At 39.9% G+C, this 25692-nt stretch overlaps 1 protein-coding gene across 6 annotated transcripts in view; it reads left to right on the forward strand.

Moving 5' to 3' along the window:
- CEP85L (centrosomal protein 85 like) overlaps positions 1-25692 on the forward strand; it is a 219976-nt gene that overhangs the window by 190565 nt on the left and 3719 nt on the right. For all 6 annotated transcript variants that reach the window (XM_039532805.1, XM_039532807.1, XM_039532806.1 and 3 more), the window contains 8 exons: positions 4707-4824; positions 7295-7471; positions 13332-13484; positions 14872-15026; positions 16779-16896; positions 17399-17449; positions 24371-24478; positions 24944-25157. In XM_039532805.1, the coding sequence (XP_039388739.1) occupies positions 4707-4824; positions 7295-7471; positions 13332-13484; positions 14872-15026; positions 16779-16896; positions 17399-17449; positions 24371-24478; positions 24944-25157 (1094 nt within the window). The remainder of the gene's footprint in view (positions 1-4706; positions 4825-7294; positions 7472-13331; positions 13485-14871; positions 15027-16778; positions 16897-17398; positions 17450-24370; positions 24479-24943; positions 25158-25692) is intronic.

Genomic DNA, 25692 nt, shown 5'->3' on the forward strand with positions numbered 1-25692 from the left:
CACTGTCAAGCACCACTGATCTACAGGAATAAAGACATTGTTGATGCCTGAAAGTGGTTCGCAAACATGAAAGGTATTTGGGGGCGAAATGGCAAAGAGAACAGGATTTTACTAAAGCCTTGCAGATTTTACAAAAGTTGGAAATAGAAGGGAACCCATCTTTTCATGAAAAGGAAAAGGGTTTACTGTAGGTATATCAGGATGTTGCATGTGACATTTGGGACTTGAGAAGCTAATATGTGGGAACCAGGTGTAGCCTGATGAACGCGTTGGGTAACGCCTTTGACTTCAGTTGGGTTGCATGCCAGATACATCAAGATCGAATGTGGCTTTTGAGATTTATAATGATGGTTAGTGTTTTTTTTAAAATGGGAAGGGGGAGGTAAGGGGACCAACAAAGAACATATCCTCAGGTTATTGATTTGAAATTTTTTAGGAGATCAAGGGAAGAGAAAGATATTGCTATACTCAGAATATAACAAGCACATCATGTCTGAAGAAAAACACATTTTTTAATTCATTTTACCCCCCAAAAATGAAACAGCCATACTGCAGAATTTTTCTGTGGGAATTCAATATGGTATTCTGGGTACAACAGGATCTTTCATGTTGTTAAAAAGAAGCTTCAAAGCTTTCTCTTCTGATCCTGGATCAGAGCTTTACGCCTTGAGGAAAAGGTGAAAAGATTTGAGATGTCTTGCAGACTAAAACCTTTTAGAAAAGCAACTTCAGTGTTATATTTGTATCAATTATTTGGCTACAAAAGTAGACAGTAATACTTCTTTTTAATGATACCTTCAAAGGTATCACCTTTTTTTTATATATATATATATATATATTATAAGCACCCCTCCCAAAAGGGGAAACATTTCATTTCTCAATGTTTGTTTTATATAAAAATACAGTTTTGCTTCCCTTGAATGCAGCTCCTTTAACTGGCACTTCAGAGGTATGCAAATCATTTCTTCTCACCCCTTTTCTTCAGGCTGACCCTGCTGGCATACACAAGAAGGCAAGTTTGAGATTTAAAAAACAAACAGGCAAACAAACAAAAAACAACCCCAAAACACTTTTAATTATCTTCTGGTTCACAGCAGAGAAACTGAGTTGAAGTAACTGAATGTCCATGTATTAAAAGTAGTGTTGCTGGTGTTTTCTTTTTTCCTACACCCCGTATTGAATTTTCAGAGATGGCCTTTCATGAGAGAATGGCGGTCCTGTGAATGAATGAGACTGTTTTCATTGCCATCTGACATACATTTTAGCTATAGCTGGCTGAAAAATGCAGATTTAAAAAAAAAAATCCTGTGTTCATCAAAAAGATTAATTAAAAAAAAAATGACCACAGAAGATAATTTGGGGATAGGGTTGTGAATTTGAATTTTTTTTTTCAAACATCAATTTCAAAACAAAAAATTTCAGTGAGCTCTAGTTTTGTCCTTTTATGAAGACAGAGGACACTGTTAAGGTGATTAATATTAAAGCTGACCTAGTCTAATAATAGCTCCATCTGGAAGGTGAAACTAGCTATCTGTTTCAAGGCTGGTTAATTTTTTTGGCCTACCAACCTTGATATTAAATGTTGCCATTTATCTGAGCAGAGACTTGAAAAGAGCCTAAAGAGTCTTCTTGAAAACGCTAGAATTACTAGCTGAAAACAGACAGGTTGTCAGGTATAGTATTTCCACTGCCACACACAGGCTATATATTTGTGAGATCATCTGACGCTCTTGCACACAATTTTTTTTAAACAAAGCCCTCATAGCTTGTGGTTATGTAGTGGATTAGTAGTAACAGCTGTGGGGTAACAAAGGATTAAAACTATCATAGCGTATGACAACATCAGCAATGAAATGCACATGGTATGAGGTCTTTCATTGTCAGAGAACTCTAAAGACTTATAGGATTATATGCATATAGTGAATATATTTCTATAGTGTTTGTTTTTCGTTCTTTGTTAATGAATAGCCATCAACTTTCATAGTTTTGTTTTCCTATGGCCTGAAGTTAGTTTACTGTGAGAGAGTGCATCTTCAGGAAGACAATTGCACAAGAATTACATGATCTATGGAAACTTTTCCATGATGTCATTTGTTGACAAGGTTTTAGGATGGCAGATAAATTCTAACTACACTTTGCAGTTCAAACCACAAAGTATTGAGACAAATTCAATCCACTGTAATCATTTACACCAGGGATTAATTTGGCTCGTTTTATTTTCCTCTGGGGATTAGTTGGAAGAGGATTGGTTTAAAAAAAAAAAGTGATGTATTTTGAAGTTCAATAGTATTTTTAAATGCTCTGTTCAACTGTTTAGTATCTGTTCATTAATGCAAATTTAAAACAAATGTTGAGATATGATCAACCAAAAGAGAAGGGGAGAGTGCAGTTGCTTCAACAGTTGAGTGATGGTTCCTTACATAATTTAAATCAGACTTGGTGAAAATGTTCTAATAAAATAAATTATGCACAATAATAAATGTTCACCTTTTATCATCCCACTTTGACCTCAGGTTAAGAGGTCTCATATTAAATGAGTTTGCTGAACTTGGTTCTGCCCGTTCTTAATAAATTATGTTGTGTTCTTGGTCACAATTACTAAGACCTCATCATCTCTCTCATGATAATGCTATGTGTCTCTTTCTAGTAAAGATCATATACTCTCTACCTTCAAATCCTCTCCCTTCATGCCAGGATTTGGAGCTCTTGTTATTACTATTATCTGAAATGCAATAGTGCATAAAGACCCAAATCGAAATTGTTTATTGTAGCATTCCTCCTCTTTTAGAGCCAATTTATTTTTTCCAATGTTACTCATTCCTTGTTAACTGGGCTCATTCCTTCCACATAGACTGGGAAGGAGGAGAGGTGGCTAAAAAAATTTCATTGTATCATAGGACATGTTGAAATTTATTTATTCTTATGCATTATATTTAATGAATTGTCTTAATACGGTTACAGTTAAGCCTTTCTTATAGTTTCCCCATACATCCCAATATATGTATAATACATACCACAGCTTATGCAACATTTATGGGACTTGTAAATTTACTTTTTTTTTTTTTTTTTTTTTAAGCAGCAAATTCCTCTGTGAGGTGGAATAACTGGGACACAGTCTGCTCATGCCAGCTGGGTGAATTTTCCTGGCTTAAAAAAAAAATCCCTCTAATTGAGTTTTTGTGTGTTTGGTTTTACTTTATTTTTCTCTCATGATTTGGCCTCAGAGATTCCTTACCTAACTAATCAAAGGGTTCCTTTCCCTAACCAACGTCTCATGTTTTTTCCATTTCTTGCTGCTTTACTTTTATTGAAAACCTTCTGATGCCTCCTGGGAATATTTGGAAGACGTTCAATTTAGACACCACTCTGGTTATAGATTATTATTTTTACGGGGGCGGGAGGCTGTTTGCTCAAAGATGGATCTCTTTCCTTAGAAATTAATCTGCTCCTGCTGTTTATTCCCACTCACCACAGCTATAATCTCCAAAGAATTTAATTGTGATGTCACAAACAGGTTTGTGAATTTAGGTGATGTATAAGCAGCAGGAACAGATGAATACTTAATCAATTATCCTGTCTCCCAGCAAATCCCTCCTAATATAATAAAACAAAATCAACCAAAACCACCACGAAACAAGAACAACGGGCGGGGGAGGGGGGGGGAAATGGAGAAGTACAAAGAATGAGATAAGTGCAGAATTTTTATTATTTCTAAATAATGTCCCTCCAAGGTATTTGTGTGCCTTTAAGGTTTTCACAGGCCAGTGTGACAAAGCTGATTTGTAGTCGGCCGGAAGCTCCGTCTCTCAGGAAAGAGATTAGTGGACTTCTTGGGCCATACGCATCTCTGATGTAACTCCATTGACTTGTAAGTTGACATCCAGGGTTGTGTTTGGCCCTCTAACCATAGTAGTTCAAATCCAGTTGTTTTATAAATAGTGGTATAATGTATGCCTCTCATGTAATCTGGAGGGAAGATTGGTGCAAGTGATAAAGTAGTTTAACTTGTACAACTTTGATATCCAGTGCTGTGTAAACTTAAATGCACTGTAGCTCATTCGTAAAGCAGTCAGAAGAGGAAATAATAAACAGAAAAAGCAACTAAAAGGAGGGTCTTAGGTTAAACACTGCCATCCTTATTTTATGGTCATGACTTTTCCTTTTAAACTTTTTTCTGCCCCCACCCCCTTCCCGGTGGTGTGTAAATTTCAGTTATGTGAAAAAAGCATAATATGCAACCAGAGGAGCAAAAGCAGGTGTAACCCTGCCCCTTTTCTAACCCCTGGTATAAAAGACATCTCTGCCTGTCAGATTCATGGTGGTTTCAAGACACACTTCCACAGGAGTTCCACCTGGATTCTCCAGGCTGAATTTAGCTCATTTTGTATATGCTTTATGGGGAATATATGTGACCATGTATCTTAGCAGACGTCTGTATTTCATAGCCTAGTGGGACTCCAATTCTGGACCAAATCTGGATTAATTTCAGATAGACTGCAATGGGAAATCCCAGAGTTACTGTAGATTCATAATGGTGAAACATCTAACTTTGGCCAGGTGGAGCCTATAGTTTTCTCTTTCACGTGCTCAAAGGAAGTTGAAGGTTGGTCTTTATTGCTATAGTGGTTGGAAGCATAAATCTTCAAGATTCATGGTTTCCTCTCCTTCTCTCTACCCCCAAAGTAATCTGGCTTCATGTATTACAGGCAGAAGCAACAAATTAACAGTTTACATCAGAAGATACGGGAGAATGAATTACGGGCTCAACATGCCAGGCTGAGCCATATTGTGAATTGTGAAGAATCTTACGTGACTAATTTACAGGTAGGATGGTTATTTTTGTTTAGGTATTTCAATATATATTAACTGAACGTATCAGAAATACCCGAGGGCATTTTCACAGTTCATTGCAGGCCAGAAAGTAAAACCGTTTAAATTGTTTGTTGTCTAATACTCATACTTTGCATACATTTCAGAATGTTCTGTTAAAATGTACTTTTCCCCAATAATTGCAGAAGTGTTTTACAAGTTTTAGATCAACCGTTTTTATATTAAGTGTATTTTGTGCTTAACATTAATTTTACTATTGTATGTGTTTGAAATCTGAAAAAAGTGTGTGTTGTGAAGAATGAGGTTAGAGCCATCATAGTATTCAGCCAGCAGAGGGATCTCTAAGACAGGGTGCAGGGTAATGTTAAAGATGAAGTTAAATGAGGAAGAGGTTCAAGAAGAGTAACATTGCAGTGTTAGCTATATTGTCTGAAGTTCAACACCTTAAAATAAATGGAAAAGATGTAGAAGCCTGGGCTGTGATGGTCAAGCAAGGTACCAATGGAGTAACTTTGCATGTCAAAAGAAGACAAATTTGGCAGGGACACCTAAGTAGGACCTGGGATAGTGCCCAAAGTTGCATCCAGAGGGAGATGGGGGCGGGAAGACTGACAATGGCAAGCGTAGACAAAAGATTCTCCTATCCTGTTTCCCTTGTATCACCTTAACCTTTTTCTTATTACAATCAATGGACCAGATCCTCAGTTCATGTACTTAAGCATAACTCCAGTTATGTCATTGGAGCAATAGTTATGTATGCCAGCTGAGGACCTAGCCCAGTGTACGTATAAGCCCATAGAAAGAGGAGTCTGAATGCCTGATCATTGGCTTGTTGGGACTGAGAATTTAGCATGCCTGTAAGCTAACAAATGCATTGACTGAAATGGAAACACCGTGCATTGTTAATTATTTAGGGAAAGATTTTCAGGCGCCTCAGGGATTTAGGTGCTTAATCCCAGCCATAGGCACTTCTGCAAAGCTCCTTATTTTGTAAAATTATTTTAAAGTTGTAAACATGCTTTTCTATACTGAAATAGTTACCTATTAGAGATTGGGTGGGTGTGAGTTTGAAAGAAAAGAAGTATTGACATTTTTTTCTACATGAAAGGGGTATTTACCCTAGAACTTGCAAGGATGTTCTGTGTTGGTTTTATTTATTTTTTAGGAAAAGGGTGTTACACACAATCTTACATATAATCATGTAAATAGTAAATTTTATGTAAAACATTAACGAATGCTTTTCTTAATAGCATTTTTAAAATCAAACCTCAGAGGATTTCTGCTTTAATTGGTTTATTCAGCATCTATTCCTGGGAGTTATTTTTCTTAATTGTATTCCTAATACATAGCTTAATCTTTGAAAAGATTTTAAAACTTATTCTGAATATTTTGTCCGTTTTGTTAAAGGGACGCTGTCAGCTCAAAAATCATGTCTTTTAACAAAATCAAATTGCCGTATAAATTCCAAAGTAGAGTACTGAAACTGCAAGTCTTTTTTTAAAAAAAAGCATGAGTGATGAAAAGTAAATTGCAATCTGTCTCCATCTTGCACTTCTCTCACCATGGACAGTGAAAACAGAAATGTAATTTTCACTCCGGTGAAATGAGGAGGCAACTTGGTGCAGTAAATAGAGCAGCAGATATAAAACCTATGTTCTCTTCTTGGCTCTGCCACTTTTGTCACCTTGGGCAAGTCACTCTATCTTTCTGTACCTCAGTTTCTCCATCTGAAAAATAGGGATAATAATGCTTCTAAAGATGTAGAATATCTACCATTGCAATATTTTGGTTTGTTCATAGTCATTTGCAGTCTGGCTTGCTTTTTGGGTTCTAATGCAGTGTTTGGGATTGGAAACACTATGGATGTCTTGGTTTTCTATAAAAGAAAAACCTAAATTTGGGGCCAGAATTGACATGACCTTGTCCCTTTAAGCATGTTATGGAGATGATCATAATTCTTCATTTTAAGGTATGATTGCCAAATTCAGATATTCTCCTGCTCCACAAAGTATAACTTCCAGAAATTCATGGTGTATTAGCTTATTTTTTCATGCTTATGCTCAGACATCCAATATTGACTGAAAATTAAATCCCACTCTATTTGTGTACAAAAAATGTTATATAAGACTATGCCTTCCCTACGAGCTTGAGGTGCGATTCCCCTGCTTGTGCTATTTACACTTGTGCTAGCTTGTGAGAGCTGGCATGAGTATGTGTACGTGAGCAGGGGAATCACTGGGCTTGTAGTGTAGATGTAGCCTAATGAACACCAGTGCAGTTATTTTTCGTAGCTTGTGCTGTGTCACCTCTCCTCACTAAACATGTTGTAGCATATGTGCATTTTCTTTGCAAGACAGGCGCTGTATTTTTCAATCTACCAAGTGAGAGGGTTTTCTCTAGGAGCCATTCAGTTATGTAAGACTGTCAGCTGCACTTTAACTATACTTGTTTTTTTTTTTTAAAGCATTCACAATATGAGAATACATCATTGCAAGCTCCATTTTCAGAAAGATCAGTATCTCACTGTGAGGAGCTTGAGCAAAAGCTTGCATCAGTTGAGAATAAGGAAATGCAACTCAATGAGTTTCTCAAGCAAATTTCAAACAAATCCAGTGAAGAGAAAAAGAAGATGGAAGAGAAAGTAAGTGGCTCTCATGTTTAGATTTCCTCTTTGTGCTATGACTGTATCAGAACTTTTTAAGCAGAAAGCAACTAATGTGTAGGCTCTAATTTATCCTGTGGTATCTATAGTCCATCCACAATATGGCATTTAAACATGCCGAGCCTGATTCACCACTTGTTCCAGTGTTATGTTGTGTTACACAATTACTTGATTTCAGTGGAGCTGCACTGGGTGAAACTGGAGTATCACAGGTGAATCATGTCCAGTAGAAGTGTACCAAACATTAACGATGTCAACAGCATTCCAAGGGGCGGCACTCCGGGTTTTTGTTGTGGTTTCCCCTTTAGTGACAGCATTCCGTTTTTTGTTGTTGTTTTTGCTTCGGTGGTGGCATTTCCCCCCCCCCTTGTTTTTTTCCCCCTCTTTTTTTTTGTTTGTTTTTTTTTTGCTTGTGGCAGCAAGAAACCTGGAGCCAGCCCTGAGTGGTAGCATGAGGGCTTTTGGTTTTTCATTTAAGTACTCCCCACCCCCCTTGGACAGGGGCAGTCTTGCTATTTGTATGTGTTCAGTGCCTACTGCAGTGATGCTCTAGGTGTGACTGTAATCCAGGTAACAAATAATAATAGCCAAACAGATGCTATATACCGCCACAAATACCATAACCTGTAGAAGTTTTTTAACATGGCTGCCACATGGATTGTAATTTGTTTTTGTGTGTTGCTATCCTCCCTAAAGTGGAACATTCAGAACAGGGAGAGAGAATAGTGGCTGAGGGAGCAGTAAAAACAACTCGCTGAGGTAGCATTAGCTTTTCCTGGAGGGATGAGAAAACTGTGGGCAGCTTCACTGGTGTTAGCCCGAATGTAGATGGCTTTCTCTGTTCCAACTGCCATTTACAGCACCGTATTAAGCTTGCTCCCAGCAAGCATATATGACCTGGTGCTGAAATCACCCATCTTCATTATGGGTCTTGTGGTTCCTAATGCGAGCCAAAGAGGGACATTTTCTGTTACAATTCCATGGTGTAGAGAAGGCGGTAGGCTTGTAAGCACAAAGACTTGTGACAGTGTGTTGAAATCTTAATTTTTGTTTCTTTACTTACTTTCAGTTGAGCACATTCCCTTAGAAGGAACATCGCATCCTCTGAGCAACCCTGGGCAAATCTTAAAATATGCTACACAAACTGATGACTCAATTTATTTTTAAAACTCCACTAAATCATGTCTGAAATAGAAAAATTACCATTGCTGACCACAGTGTCAGCATGAATGGATCTGAACCTCTCTTGAATGTTCGAATGGTATTCAGAAACCAGTTACAACCTGTTGCTGACACTGATTTCAGCTCATGTCAATGAGGTTTGCTCAGGGTGTTGCTTTAAAGGAAAATTGTATCCATGTGCCTCAGCCCAACAGTTTGAAAATTCATCTGTTTTGAAGCACTTATTAACATGAATAAATAAACATTTTTTTTAAATAGTGTGGAAAGTTTGGGACTAGAACCACTGTGTCTAATACAGCAGACACACATCTCTCATACTGAGCTGTGTTCTGCCTTCTAGAGTGAATGTGCCAAATCCATGAGTGAAAAGCTGCCGCCTCTTTCAGAGGTGCAGCGTAGAACTTACAATGCAAGACGAGGACGGCTCCTGATTCTGGGCTGTTCTGGGAGTTGGGCAGAATCTCTGCAGCCTAATTTACTACACAACCATGACTTATTCCCTAAACCCCATCCAGCCTGTGGACTGAATGAGCCAAGGATCCTGTGGGGAAAAAAATATGTGATCATGTAATTAAATGAATGCATTAAAGTAGGATGGGATTGTAATTGTAGAAAGGAGGAAATGCAGGGCCAGAAAGGGCATGTGCCGCTGTAGGAACACAGCTGACAGGAGGTCTGAACTCTGGATTGGGGGCTAGGTCCAGGAGGCAGCCTGTCTGCATGACCCCTGTGCACCACTGTCACTGTGCTGATGTTAGGATCAGTCAGAACCTAAAGGGGAGGAGGCCCCTAATCAGTCACTGAAGGATTGATGATGGGGGGTGCTGAAATTATTTTGCTCATCCAGGGAACTATTTGCTGATAAAACAGATCATTCCTGAGAAAGGTGTTGAAGTGATTTCTGGGTGAATTCCTCCTCCCCAAAGCCGTGCAAGGGATCTCTATCCCAAGGCAAGGGGTGGGTGATTGAAACAAACTACTAGTAAGGGAACCCCCTTCCTTCAACCCGCCCCACCCCCGCTGCATACAAGAGGACAAAATTAAGTTTTCACCTTAATACCGACATTAACATTAACTGTTGAGGGCTGACCTTTACAGGGAAAATAATCCTTTAGGAAGTGGGGAGAGGAAATTGGGGGTGTGGAGCTGGAAGGAAGGGGAATATCAGTGGCTGACAATCCAGCTAATCGAGGGAGAGAAGCTACAGACTGTGATTGCAGGAGAGGAACCTCAGGGTATGCGTGCAAGGGGGAAAGGGGAGATGTGGAGAAGGCACTATGTCTGTCCCTGAAAATGCTGGAGGATTTTAGTGGATGAAATAGTTGTGCAAAACCTCACCGAAGAAAGCACAAGGCCAGCATCCTCTAAAGGAAGATGACACGGCAGAGGAGCGAAGGCATTTTTGGAAGGTCAAAGGTTTGGGGAAGCATCCTAACTCTACGATGTATCTCCAAATACTTTTGGGTTCTACCTGGTAAGAAATGTCATAGAACAGCCTGAATGCTGTATCAGTTTTTGATGCCCTGATAATTAAGAGATTCATATCAAAACTAATCTTAAAACTTAACAGAATGTGTATATAGCCCTCCCATAGCCCCCAGGATCCTGACTTGTTTAGAAAATTGTCCCTGGAAAAGCTTTTCAGCTGTTGTCAGCTACTAAACACTTTTATAGACTCCATCATTAGACTCTGACATTGCCAGTGTCACACATAACATTTGTTTTTCAGCAAGATGGATGTTTCCATCACTAGACACAGAAACACCAATTGTATTTGATATTTTAAAGGGTTACATTTCACACTTATTCATAGCGACATGTATTTCTAATCCTGTAAGTTGCTAGGCTGTTGATCTGAGCAATATGGGTAGTTTTCATTAAATCAGATCCTGAGTGAGAAGGTTTTGAGTAGTCTTTTAAAAAAAAAAAAAAAAAAGAAAGAAAAAGTCCTTGTTAATAAAGCAAGTGCCCGGAATGTGTGTATGTGTACTGATCTTGGTTATCAAACATAGCAAAGAAATTATTTTGCAGGCTGATGGTGAATTAAGATTCCTGTAGAAAGTCAGCCTTAACAAAGCTGCTATTTCATTGTGATGTCCTGTGATGTAGTTGTTGGACTGTGTCAAGGTCAAATTTTTGGCTCAGATTCCTATTAGGTTTAGTCCTGATAGCTATGTATTTGAAGTTGTTTTTAATTCCTGTAGCTGTTGCACAAAATAATATCCAAAACCAAACATTTAGGATGTCTGTCTTGAGAAGATGCTATCTGGTCACCTGTTTATATTGTGTGTATATTATAAAATGAGAGTTGAAATAACACTTAGTAACTCAGAAGAGTATCATGAGTAAACCACTGTTACTGGCGTAGTGGGTAGTGCACTGGACTCAGGAGATCTGGGATCTGTTCCTGGCTCTGCAACTGGCCTGATGGGTGACCTTGGATGAATCACTTCACCTCTGTGCCTCATTTGCCCCTCTGTAAAATGGGCCCGATTATAGTAACTTCCTTTGTAAAGCACTTTGAGATGTAATGATGAAAAGCACTGTTTAAGAGCTAGGGATTATTGTTTCTTATTATCACTGCAGTACCTTTAGGCACCAGATGGATCAGGACTCCATTGTGCTTGGCAAGCATATACAGAGAAACAGTCCCTGCCTGAAAAACAAGACAGACAAAGGATAGGAGGGGAAACAGGCACAGGGATGTGAAGTGACTTGCCCAGTGTCACACAGCAGGTCAGTGGCAGAAGCAGGAATAGAACCAAGTCTCCTGACCCCCCAGTCCAGTGCTCTATCGGAGGCCATGCAGTTTCTTGTATACATGGCTTTGAAACATATCATTTACCCAAGAACTCAGAAGCATGTGTGTGTTATAAGTTTTTGGATTTTTTTTTTAAGTAGGGCTGTATGCTCTAGTGGCTAACGTGCCACAGATCAAAGAAAGCTCTCTCAAGTTATCAAGTTATATAGAATAAGTACCTGAAAAGTTCAAGAGTTGGGAGTAAAAGTGGCTGTGTGGTATGATGCTATACGACATCAAAGCCCAAAACCAGAGCTGTTGCCCCTTAGGCTGAGCAGCAAAAATTCAGGGTCTTGCAGAGAAGTTTCCATTTGGATGAGAAATTGGTGGCATAGTATCAGGGTATTTTCTTAGTGCAGTGGTCACCAACCGGTTGATTGCGATCGACTGGTCGATCCTAGAGGATCTCCCAGTTGATTGCGACCTCTGGTGACATAGTGTGGCTGCCGCCAAGGCAGAATCCCTACCCTGGCCCCATGCCGCTTCCAGAAGTGGCCAGTGCAGCCCCGGGAGGAGGGGGGGGGGGACAGAGGTCTCCCTCTGCGCGCTGCTCCTGCCTGCAAGCACTGCCCCCACAGCTCCCATTGGCCAGGAGAGCTGCGGGGGCGGTGCTTGCAGAGAGGTGCAGCGTGCAGAGCCACATGCCCCTCACCGCCCCCCAGGGGCTGCTGGGATGCGTTAGCCCCTTCCAGGAGTGGTGTGGGGCTGGAGTAGGCAGGGAGCCTGCCTTAGCAGCAGCCACGCTGCACTGCCAACCAGGAGCTGCCGGAGGCAAGTGCTGCCCGGCAGTAGGCTGTACCCCAACCTCCAGCTCTGAGCCCCATCCCAGAGCCAGCACCCTGTACCCCCTTCTGCACCCCAGCCCTGACTCTCCTCCCAGAGCCAGCACCCTGTACCCCATCCTGCACCCCAACTCTCTGCCCCAGCCCGGAGACCCCTCCTGCACCCAAACTCCTGCCGAGAGCTTGCACCCCTCACCCCCTCCTGCACCCCAATCCCCTGCCCCAGGCTCTGACCAGAGCCCCCTCCCACACTGCGAACCCATTGGCCCCAGCCCAGAGCCCGCATTCCCTCCCAAACTCCTACCCCAGCCCAGTGAAAAGTGAGTGAGGGTGGTGGAGAGAAGCAACGGGGTGCGGGGGGGAAGGAGTGAGTAGGGCGGGGCTTTGGAGAAGGGGCGGGGTAGATCCTGGGTTGCCCTTAGATTCAAAAAGTGAACTTGAGCATAAAAAGGTTGGAAACCACTATCTTAGTGTAATATGTTTATTTACAAAAAATGTACGCCAGTCCTGTTTGCCTGGATAGCAGTAGGAAAAAAGCAGAACATAGACAGCTCTTCTGCAGTAGCCTCAGACCAGGCTTTGCATTATCCCCAGAAACAGTTCTCTGCCTCTGTTTTTTCTCTCCAAGGATTCATACAGACTTGTAGCAAAATGCAGACTCTCTGACTGTCCACACAGTAGTTTTGTCCCAGTTCTCCCAGGCATGCACATAGAGCAAGCCAAAATAACGAGAAACTTCCTAGCAGATGGTGGGCAATTGACATAAAAAAGAATGTGTTAAATTCCCAAGCAGTGGGTCATATAAATCGAGGTAAAATAATTGTAGCGTCAAATATGTTTGGCGCAACACAAATATTGAAAGATGGTAATTGTTCTGGGTAGGCGATACTGGATTTAAGCAAAATAAATGACCCTTTGCAGTAATTTTCTGTAGTAACTAACCCTTACTTCTGGCTAAGAATGTAGCTTCTAAAGGTCTGCTGAGTTTTGAGAATTTGGAAATAGATTCTTCATTATCTTGTACAGATTTATTTTGTACCATAATAAATTATGTAATTTTTATTACTCTTTTTAGCTTAAAACCAGAGACAGGTACATAAATAGCCTGAAAAAGAAATGCCAAAAAGAGTCTGAACAAAACAAAGACAAACAGAGACGAATTGAAACCCTAGAAAAATATCTAGCTGACCTGCCAACGCTGGATGATGTAGAAAGGCAGAGTAAGCAGGTAAGGGAGAAGTATCTGGTTTTAATAATACGTAGAAGAAGAGGTACAGATATACATATATTCTGTGACATGCATTTGTGACCTGGGTCCCAGGGGAGCCACTCTGAGGTTATTCAATTAGGGCAATCTGTAAAGAATGGGGTAGACAATCCCCAAAGTTGGTGCATATTCCAATACTTAGATTTTGAAAACAGCTTTTGTAATACCTTACTGGTTACCCAGAAGCCAACACAGTTCCCTTAAAGCAACCCAGCCTTGGGCTTCCACCCAGATAACCAAGTCAAATATGATGAGGATTACTGAAAATCTTATTCATCATAGAAGAAAGTTATACCAATCCCAAAGGATTGGACACATTATCTCCCAAGGTAATGAATATTTCAGATCTTACCCATATACATGCCTACAGCCAATTCTTATTACCTAAGCTAAAATGTATTAAAAAAGAAAAGAGTGAGTATTGGTTAAAAGATGCATACAGACATGAGTACAGTTCTGAGATCAGTTTTATAGTAGAGATGGTGAGCTTTGTAGTTGCAGAGCTCTTTCAGAATTTGTCCATAGGATATAGTCCAACGTTCATCTTCAGGGTGATCCCGGTGGGACTGGAGATCTCAGTCGTAGGACTAAAGCTTCCCCTGTGTAAAGCATCAAGCAAATCTGAAATAAAAAGGATGATGCCCCAAAGGTTTTTTTATATAGTTCTAGGCCTTCTCTTGACAGCTGGGAGTTCTTAGGTGAGCAATAGGCAATCACTGAGACTTTGAAGAAGGCTTATTTCCTAAGCATCACCAGTAATTAGCTACAAGGATTAACATAAGGCAATTGCCTGTTTTCCACCATTCGCAGGTGATTTGCTATGCATTTCAAAGAGAGATCAATACAGTGATATCACTATATTTACAGTTCATTTAAATGTTAAGATCTCCTTTTGATATATGAATTAACAGAATACAGCATAGACAAGAACAGTTTTGTTACATTGTTAACCTCTAACAATATATATGTAAACACACAAAACACAAACATTTTCTACCAATATGTTCCTAGAGGTTGAATTCAGGTCATTTATCTTGCAGGATGCTTAACCCTTTCTGGCTATGGGTCACACCATCACTGATTGTTTTGCAATTCCTCTTGACTGAATTGCAATGTGAATATATCACTTTCCCCCACCTGATTAGTAAGACAAATATTTAAAGTGTTAAAAGGTGTTTTAACAGTGTAACAAGGATAATTATAATAGACTTCAGTGCACTGTAGTTGGAAACAGTCAAAATGAGGCTAAAAGTGTATTCCGAAGATAACTGTAAAGCTGGGGCCTGTAGTAAGTACTCTTAATACAAAACTCAGCATTGTGTCTGACTGTTTGGCTGTAATGTCTTAGCTGCGCATTCTAGAAGAGAAGAACAAGCAACTCCAAGAAACAGTGACAGATTTGGAGAAGAAGCTTGGAGAGACTAGAACACAATGTAGGGAGAAAGAGCTGCAACTCGTGTGTCAGAAAAAGAAAGAAAAAGACCTGGTCACCACAGTGCAGAGGTATGAATACCTACGTGATGCTCTGGGACTGTTGCAGCCTACTTGTTGTTTCAAGCCGCCAAATTCTTTGCAGCTTTACTCCAGTGTGGTGTCAATGACTTTTGTGTCACACTGGAATATATTACCACACAGAGGGTGACAGTGTGACACAAAAGGCATTGACACTGTACTGGAAATATGATGAGATTTCCTTTGTATCATGTTACGAATGATATGGTAACAGAGGAGGGGCTGACTGTCACCAGTGTCTTTCTGAGAGCTGGCATCATGACATAGTGCCCAGTGAGGGTTGGATAGAATAAGCATGTGCAGCAAAAGAGCATTGTTCCGAGACTCCCAGCATTCCAAGCTGATAAATAAGCCTGGACTGGACTGTAGGAAAGCTCAGAAGAAATGTACTGAGGGGTAAACTAACCTTGGAAGGGGCAAAGATTTAAAAATCCTGCATCCATCTCCTAATGGGGGAGGTATTTGTTCTGAAGCGGGCGGATATTTACAGGGAGATTTAACTGCAGCTGGTGCCCTATTGCTGGCCTTACATAATCATAAAAGAACAAATTGGGCAGATTTCCATGGAAAAATTCCAGATGGATGATTGAATGAGACTATGGTGTACGTTACATTCTTTATACTACTTAAAGGCATCATTTTTAAAGGAAAAATATCAGTTGGAGTTATGTGATAAAGACAGCCAAAAGGGAGAGGTTATGAAAAGGATAATTTCTTATAATTTGGGGTGGATGTCGCTTTAGTTCAGGGCCCCTCACTTTCCTAAATGTACATACCAGTAGCAGTCTAAAAGTGTGTTACCGATGAAAGGCTAGCCGGTTGGGACATCTAGTCAGGCAGATCACTGGGCACATTGTTTCCATCTTACAGCTGATGCACCTTTTTATTTGTGTCCGCGTAATCTACAGGGATGGTTTTGTCTCTCCTGAAAGCCTACACATATTTGAAACCATCTCTGGTTTCTGTATTGGAAAACAGGATTGTCACTGTAACACAACACATTTATTTTTGAAAGCTGCTGAGGGGGGAAGCTCTGGCCACATATAGGGGCTTTAAATGAACTGCAGGGGGCTGGGAACATTTCTCTGGTGCGTAAACAGTGTAATGGCTGAGATTTGTGGCTTTATGCTGCCCCCTCACATGCCCATCATAGGGGGCAGGAATGATGGACCATAGTGCTTGGCAATCGGACTGCAGTGGAGCTCATAGGGACCCCATAGGCAAATTTAGTAAAGCTGCTGTAAGAACCACCCCCAGGACTGCTCTGACTAATGCTGGAGCTGATTCAGCCCCCACAGCAGCCCATAAAATGGGCAGCACAAAGGTGTTTTAAAGTCACAGTTGTTCCCCTCCTTCTGAGTGTACCTCCAGTGCCGTGCCTCAAGAGATGCAACACAGAATCTGGTCCAGGATTTACTTTTTTAACCAGGCAGCAAAGTATTACAAAGATGGAGTATATATTGGATAAGTAATAAAACTTTCCCGTGTATTTAGATTGATCTGTTCTTGTTAGTGACATGGTGACTTCAAGAAGTCCAGGATTTACACCACTTACCCACCTGTCAGTTTGCTTATACACGAAGCTGGAATCTACTTGTAAGGTCTTGGTGGGTTTGGTGAGAGAGCGGTTGATGTTGCTTAGAGTGGTTTTTAAACCCTCCACTAGAACATACTGCAGTTTTGTTTCCTTGTTTTCCCAATAAATTGACTAGTTGCTTTTCCATTCTTATCTCTGAATTGCAGTTTGCAACAGAAAGTAGAAAAATGCCTGGAAGATGGTATCCGCCTCCCCATGTTGGACACAAAACAGCTTCAGAGTGAGAATGAATGCCTCAAAGAAAAGAACGAGAAAGCCCGCAAGGTCAGTCCATGAAGCTGATTAGCTGAACTGTCAGTAGCATCCACAACCATAGAATCTCCTATTGTGTTTCTTTGTCTTATTTTTCTCTCACTCAGTTTTTCACGTGTATTGCTGATTCCGGTTTCTCTTCAACATATGTGTTTCTTGGGTCAGTGCATTTGTTTTGCATGAATTCTCAGTTGCACAAGAAAATGTAAACCATTTTTGGTCAAATAAAATACAGAGAGAGAGACTTAACTTACTGCCAGTTCCTTGGTAAAAACTAATTGTGATTGTGTAATTAGTAATTTCATGATGAAGATTGTTGTGTGAGCATTAAGTAGTATTTCTTTTTTTTTATTATTTACTTCTTTGAGAATAGGTAATTTGAGTTCCAGGTTTAGACATTTATAAAAGAAAAGTCACTAGATCAGAAATTAGAGAGACTGTTCTACTTAAAACTCACAGGGTCAATCATCTTTTTGAATGTGGTACTTAGTCATATTTCCGTTTTCTTTTATAGGTCATAGACAATCAACAAAATCAGATAGCTGGGATGGTGATAGAAATTCAGGTAAGTAATGTATATATTTTGCCATTGGTTTAGGCAGTTGCAGTTTATGATAATGTGCTATTAAAACAAAGATACTGTATGTCTGTCCAAATAGCTTGGAGTAGAACATCTCCTTAGCCTTAACTTAAAATAAGCTTTTTCACACTTTGCGGATAGAAACAAATTGGATTCCCAGCATAAGGTGGAAAATGCATCCCTACAAGCTGCCTTATGCTGATGGTCTAAAGGATGTCATGTCCGATATCGTCAGAGCTGCTTATGTCACTTTTGATGCTATTGGTGTGACTGCACACTCTTTAACAACGTGTCATGGGACCGGCACAAATTGTAGTCAGATAAGAAAAAGAAATGCACATTAAACACCTAAATATTGAACACTAGCAGTTGCTCTAAGACTGCAGTCTTGAATGAATGGAAATCTAACAGGAATGGGTTTGAAATAAAAGCCACTATTGATGGGTTGCTACAATATGAACAATCTGACATACCTATTAACAAAGCAGTTTCCTTCACTTTCATAAAATAAATGAGTAATTTTACCCATCAGTTTGACTGACTGTTTAGTAGCTTAACACACTTATGCCATCGCAATGTATTTCCTGGATCTTTCCAGTTCCCCTATAGTTTTAACCTTCTTATTCCATCTACTTCCCTGCTGCTGGGTGGCATATCAGTGGAAGTCATTAAATATGCTGAGGGTTTTACACTGAGTCAAATTCTGTGTTGATCTGGATTAGGACCAGTGGCTACAAGCTTTGCTTTATTTACTGGTACCAAGGCCAGCACTGCCCTAACCTGAGTTAGCCCCAGTATCCCTTCTGTGTCCACTGTCAGCACTTGCTGCTATTGACAGCCTATTTTTATACAGTATCTTCAGTACGGGATGTTTGTATGGTTAAGAGGTGGAAAAAGGAAAGCTTGCATACCTGACACTTGTGCCCAGTGTTCTGTCAGCTGTAGTTGAGAGGCTGATTCTGTTCTCACACCATCATAAGTCAGGTCTGACTCCACTGAAATCAGTGGAGTTGCATGAGGAAAATTAGTTTTATATGAAAGGAGAGTCTGACTTAGCATCTTCAGCAACATTATAAAGGTAATATCAGTTTCAGTTACCTGCTGCATAAGTACTGGGTGTGCAATGTAGAAAACTTTCACCTTTAGAAAATAAGTGAGGGTCAGAATGAGTTTAAAACCAATCTAGGTATGAGGACCAGGATCTCAGGTGCAATGGGGTATCCGTCAGCACACCAAAGGCAGCAAAATAGCATCCTTCTTTTCAGATCCCTGAAGTAACCAGGGCCAGTTCAGCTCCTGGCCCAATTTAGAGCAGTTTCCAAATGCTGGCTTGCAATGGCCCCCTCGGGAGAGCCGGATTGCAGCATGCTCCACACATACTCCTGGTTTGGGGTCCTGGAAAGGGATGGTTGTCATAGGTCTTCTCCCCCACTTGGAGCTTTTGGGTTCCAAGATGGGGACCTGCATGGGCTCCTCTAAACTAATCTTAGTCTAGATCCGGTTCTGCTGCCACCAGTTAAGTTTAAAGTGGGTAACACACTGCCTGTCCCCCAAACTTCCCCTGGGGAACCCAGATTCAAACCCCTTGAATCTCACCAGAGAGAGAGAAACAGCCAGTTCCCCTCCCCCCTTCCCTCTCTCCAGCCTGCTCCGGAGAGATTACGCACCGAGTCAAATCCTTGACTCAACACAAAGAGGGACTCACCTCCCCCTCCCCTTCCCTTGAAAATGCAAACAAGGGAAGAATCAATCAAGTCCTAAAAAGAAAAGAGTTTATTAAAAGAACAAAAAGAAAGTACACTATCTCTGTAATACCAGGATGGAACAATACACAGGGTCTAACTTATAAACCTGGAGAGATTTCCCCCTCCCCCTTTCTTTCTCAGTAAAAGCAAAGTACAGCAACATAAATAAAGATATTCCTTCAGCAAAAACACACAATTGCAAATGTAGAAATAAACTTATAATACTAGTTCGCCTTTTTAACACTTACTAGCCTGAATAGATGAACAATACTGCAGAAGTCTTGGAGGACTTGAAAAAGGTGTCTGGACTCCCTTAGCTCCAAAGAGAGACTCAACTCAAACAAAAAACACAGAAAAAAACTTCCCTCCACAGAGATTTGAAATTATCTTGTCCCTGATTGGTCCTCTGGTCAGGTGTTCATCAGGTACTGCTTGTTAACCCTCTACAGGTAAAAGAGACCTTAACCCTTAACTAACTGTTTATGACAATGGTGGAGAACTAACTATGCCAGCTCTATGCCAACAAAGAATTTGGCAGGCCTGGGGAATCCTCAGCTGTGTATTTACGGCAGCGTTAAGTTGCCTTTTTACTCCCAGAGTGGTGCAACCAGGACTCTGTGTGACCACAGATCTTGCTCTCTCCTTTAAAACTTCTATTTTTAAATTAGGATCTCTTTCTTGTCTTCCTATTTGTAAGAGAGATTCTTGCCCCAAAACACATCTGCTTCCAGTTTCCTGTAAGCAGCTCTTCCATGCCCCGTTTGGTGGCAACCCAAATAATACGGTCTCTTCCCACTAGAAGACTCCTAGATGTGGAGCACCAGCACTTGCATCCAGGGAGATGCATAAACACCCCCTCTGAAAGTTCCACAGTGAGCCTCAGGGACCAGGTGGTAAGCACTAATGGCCTGCTGCAAATGGGAGGCTTTCTGTTTATTTCAGTGGCCTTTAGATCAAGCCTCAGCAGACCACCCCCAAAAGAACAAAAATTGAACTTTAGAAGCTGAGAAGCTCTCTAGCCTGTTTCACTGTGGAGTCAGCCCCCCAGAGCACTCAGATTCCCCTCTGTAGACCTGCCTGATGCCTCGTGTGCTCCTCCATTTTGTGCTTCTGTTGAGAGAGGAAGAGAGAGAAGAAATATGGCTGTTTCACCAGCCCCATTCCTCTCCAGCCTGTTTCAGAATAGGGAGTCACAGGCAGCTCCAAAGGGGGATCAGCGGTCTCAGGCTTGTTGACTTCACAGTTGAGAGTAACTCTCACATCTTGGCAGGACTGTTTTTCGTTTTCCTTCTCCCCTCCCCTGCCATCTTGATATTTTTGTGGGGGTGGAGAGGTGGGTTTCAGTGCTTGTTCCTGGCCAGCAAGGTTCCATCAGTCCATATTTACTTGACCTCTGCCCTCAGCAGTCATCACGTAGCACTTGTTCTCCTGTCTCCTGCTGGGAGTTTATAGGAAATTGCAGGTGAATTGTTAACATCACTAGAAGAGGGAGGATTTCTTTTCAGAACCAGGAAGCACAGAATGTGGTTAAGCAAAAACCAGACCAATAATACCTTTTTTTATCTTATTTACTCAGTGAGTTCATCCACAATTTAAAATTATGCTTTATAAATTTATCTTCAGTTCAGTATTTTATTAAAAAAGTAGCCTCCACAATATGATTTTTGATATTTGCCTGCTGGAAGTGTCAGCTGAAACGAAAACAAATCCTGCTCCAAACAACAGTTTGTGACCATTTTAATTTCCTGTTTATTTGTAATCTCTAAGTAATAGTTTTGATCTTCCTGGTTTTTTTTATTGTGAGAGATTAATGTCCCGGTTACTTTTTGAGAGATGTTATTTTGCGTGCCGTACATCTTCAGAAATAAAAAATTTAGATGGAAGTTGCTTTTTTAAAATTCCTGTTCAAATGATTAATTTAGATTGTCACAAAATTAACATTTCACTTATGAAAAAATAAAAATATTAAAAAGGATAGAAAAGCCAGATTGTACAGAGCACTTGTTATCTAATGCAGAGCTGGCGTTCCTATTGGTGGAGCTATTTGTGTATCATGACCGATGGGATTAACATAACTGAATGTTACTTTATACATTTTCTGTATGAAGTTAAGTCACACAGCAAGAGGGGAAAGGGAAAACCATAGTACTGTGTGTCCAGGATGGTAAACCAGTGGACTTATATGTGAGTGTGCACTTAAGCATGAATTTCCTACCCAAGGTAGAATTAATAATTATTAATACAAGTTTCTAATTTTAGTGATCCCTGGCAAATGCCAGTGACTCATGAGCTGATGACATACATATGATTCAGTGTAATGTAGAATTGTATGTGAAATTATTTCCAGACTATTCATTGATGGCGTGTGACTAGAGTTATACATAAGACAAATGACAAACAGAATTTTGAAAATCAAATGGTAAAACTTAATAGTACTTGTGAACACGTCTTTTTTTAAAAAAACAAACCAACTTGTAATGTGCATAGATGGGATGAACATAAAACAAAGAATGTAAACATGCATTCAGTATGACTGTTGAATGTAAAAACCTCTTTTAGTTGATATAAATGAACAATATCTGGGGGCTCTACATGGTGATTTAGCACAGCAGTAAGAGTAAACTCTCTTATTATTCCCCATTTAGAAGTCAAAATTTAAACATAATAGGGAAGACAAATCCTCTGTATTTGGTTTTGGTGCGTCAGAACAGGGAAGCAGCAGCACCATTCCTCATTACTTTCAGGATAATGCATTTGGAAAAGCTCTATGCTATTGGGTGTCAAATGGGCAGTGGATTAGTGCATTAGCCTTTGAATGCAACTCTGAGTAATTTCGTATTAGGTCATAAAAGGAACTAGTTTATCCTAAAACTTCATGGGCATTTTTCTGTGCCCCAAAAGCACTGTACAGTTTGGAACAATTCAGCACAATTTGCTGTGGCTGCTTCAGTTATTGCTCTTCTGCTCCTTGAGTTCTTCATATCCTCAAGAAAAATGGTTAGAGAACTGGGATGAAACCATTAGGTTCCTATTGAAATTAAACTATAGAACTTAATAAAGAATGATTAAGCTTACATTTCTTTAACCATCCTCTTAGAATTCTCAGCGAGAGAGAGAGAGAGAGAGAATTCTCTATTACATTTTACAGGACTTTTCCAAGAGCCAATGCCATCCCATACATGGGCTAGCATTGTGTAATAAGCAGTAATCTATGGAGCACCCATTTTTCTTGTTGCAGCATGATCTTGAGTTCCACTGGCCTGGAAAAGTTAAATCAAAATAGTTCCCAAGGCCAGGGCACCAGTGACAAAGTATGCAGCATTGCCACCGATGCTCCTACTGTATTTTGAGCAAGATAGGAGTGGATTGCCATAAAATAATTGGAACTGGGCAACAGGTTTTACATATTAATGTGCTGATCAAAGGATATAAAGGAACCTTTGGATGCATTGTGAGAGCATATCACTGGGCTTTCAGAGCGATAACATTACCAACATGAAAAAAATCCTCCCTTTTTGAAGCTTTGCAAGAGTCTGTGGTTTAGCGCACTAGGAGTTTATATAAGCAGTAGCTCAGCTTTATTAATATTCTGAGTGAGGCAGTTTGACTGCTTCTCTTTCTGGATTTAAGCCAAATAATCCTGCAAAGCATATAAACATAGATACGGGAAATCATCAAGTGGTGAAATAAGTCTACTTGATACTGACAAAGATAACTACGATCATACTGAATGCACTATATATCCAGGTGGAACTATGTATGCAGAGGTGTCTTTTGAAACCCAGAAGTAACCTCTGTAAGCAGGAACTAGAAACCCACTCCACCCGCAAAACATGATGCATGCACGTAATCTGAAATATTATTTAGTGATGTACCTTTTTCAGAACTATACAAACATTAACAAATTCCACATATTTGTGCAGAGCAGGATTATCCCTATTTTCAAGAACACATGAAATGTTGCATCACAGTAACATACAATAAGTACAGATAAGTGTTTTAGATGAATGTAGTCTGACAAATGTGTTTACCATCTGAGATATATATTAAAGCTAGGCAAAGGAAATTAAGCAATGGTGTGAATTTCTCATGAGATCAAAATCATTGTCTCAGATGAGCTGATATTGCAAAAACTTTGACCCAAGTAGGGGTGAAATTTGTCCTGTATCTGTTTTCAACAACCTTAAGAAGCTTTATAAAATGGGTTTATTGTTATTTAAGCAGTCAGCTGTCAAAAAGACAGTGAGGTGAGACCAGTAAAGCACACTCAAGAGCTGTTGACTCAGCGTCATTGGAGGAGTTGATCTTTTTGGTCAATGTAGGAATCAAATCTGAGAAACTGAGTATTTATTAGCAATGGGTGCAGAGAAAGTTATTGCTGGTTTGTAACTGTTAGGATAATCATTTGGACAGCTGAAGTGACCCAAAAGCTATTAAATTATTTTACCTTGCAGCCACTTGTTTAATCAGGATTCTTTCAACCCCCACTGCACAGTTCAGGTGTTTAAAAATAATTTTGTAAAAAATTAAAGTAACTGCATCATATCAAGAGTTATCATCAAAGGCCAAAAAAGTCCTTCAATCTGAACTGAGCATCAAATTCACCAGTACTCAAAGGAGGGGTTGTTTCCATATTCTTAAAAATGGAAAAAGAAAGGTGAAAAGAACTTCATCTTGTTAGTCACAATGAAATTAGCATAAAATTGACACTTGGCGTTAAGACATTCCTCATAAAAAGGAAATAGCTGCTTTGAATTAATTATAATGAACAGTAATTTTAGACTCCATGCATTTTTTCCCTATTTAAAATCCACAGGTATTTGTGTTTATGAAGACACGTATTTTTTTAAGGGTTTTTCTCTGAGGTGTGATATTACTGTAGCAATCATAATAACTTACATTTTTTTCTGACTAGAAATAGTGTCCTACAGAGATTTGCTCCCCAACTGACTGCTAGAGGAAGTTGTTGTTATAGATAAATGCTGAGTCATTTAACTGCCAATAGCAAGGTGGTGAAATAAATAGACGAGTAAGTAAATCCGAACCTAACAAGTACAGTAAATCAACAAAATTTATCTCGATGTACCACAACATACCAATAATACCCCAACTGACAAGATACAAGAATTAAGGCACTTATTCCTCTTTTTATTCTATCCAGTCTACGGAAGAAAAGCTTTTGCAAGGGAAACTGACAATGCAGAAGATGACAAATGAGATTGAAGAAAAAGAAAGGCATATACAGCAGTTAAATAAAATTCTGCTTGAAGTAAGTAATTAGAAACCCCTTATAAAAATATTTCTGCCACAACTGAGCCCCATTGTGCTAGGTGCTGTGCAGGCATGTAGTAAAGAGCCAGTCCCTGCCCTGAAGAGCTTACTATTTAGGTTAATGACAAGACCTGATAAATGAATGAAACAGACACATGGGTGGGGATTTACTGCCATTCACACTTTGAGCAAGTGCTCTAGCCTGGAAGCTTTGATATGGATGGTTTATTTTTAATGTTTATTTTTTAAAATCAGAGTAGGCCCTAAATCTGCCAGTTAATAAATGCCATCATTTATCTAAGTCCATTCAGTTTAATTCATATTGTTCACTGTCTGAAACAGAAAATATGCTGCTTTTTTTGTATGGGCAATGTTTTGAGAAGTCTACATCTGGTGTGGGCTAGTATTAGGTGAAGAAAATGACACCGCCCTTTTTTTTCTTTCTTTCTTTATTTTCGCAAAGAACCAAAGACTAATGGAAGAGAATGCCTTTTTGAGGGAGCAGATATGCCAGATGGAACAGTCCAGACAGCCAATGTCTGAGAAGATGCCGGTGGCTGACCAGTTGTTCAAAGAAATGTCCCATTGTTTGTTTGACTTGAAAGCACTATGCAGTATTCTCACCCAGAGAGCTCAGGGCAAGGAGCCTAACCTCTCCTTACTGCTGGGAATCAGATGTAAGTGATATTATCATGCAATATTTATATTGTACTTTGACATTGAGAAAACACAGTCTATAGCAATGGAATCTAGTTTGGGCTGGCGGAGACCTGTACTTTCTGGTCATCATGAAGAAATCTAAACATCACTCTTTGTATATTTTTCAAGTGCTCTTGATCATGCAGTTACTAGTCCAAGCTATTAAGTATTTCCTGTTAATGTCCTTCAGGCTATAAGATATACAGGAGGGGCAGAACTCAGCCTGCTAAAAGGTAGCAATTCCCCCATGTACTTCTTACCACAAAGATCCCAAAGCTCTTTTCAAATGTATATGCTGTGACCAAATCATAATCAGGAACCACTTTATAGAGCAGTGCCATCTTCTCTAAGGTGAAATGCAGCAGCTCTTTGATCGCACACAACATACCCAACAGGTTAGGAGGAGAAGTGGAGAAAATTATATATGTTGTTAGCATACTTGCAGATGAGCCAGTATACTGGCATTAATACACATAATTTTACTGTGCCATGTGATCTTGAATAAGTACACCT

The sequence above is a fragment of the Mauremys reevesii genome, linkage group 3, assembly GCF_016161935.1.
Source record: "Mauremys reevesii isolate NIE-2019 linkage group 3, ASM1616193v1, whole genome shotgun sequence".
Classification (NCBI taxonomy): domain Eukaryota; kingdom Metazoa; phylum Chordata; order Testudines; family Geoemydidae; genus Mauremys; species Mauremys reevesii.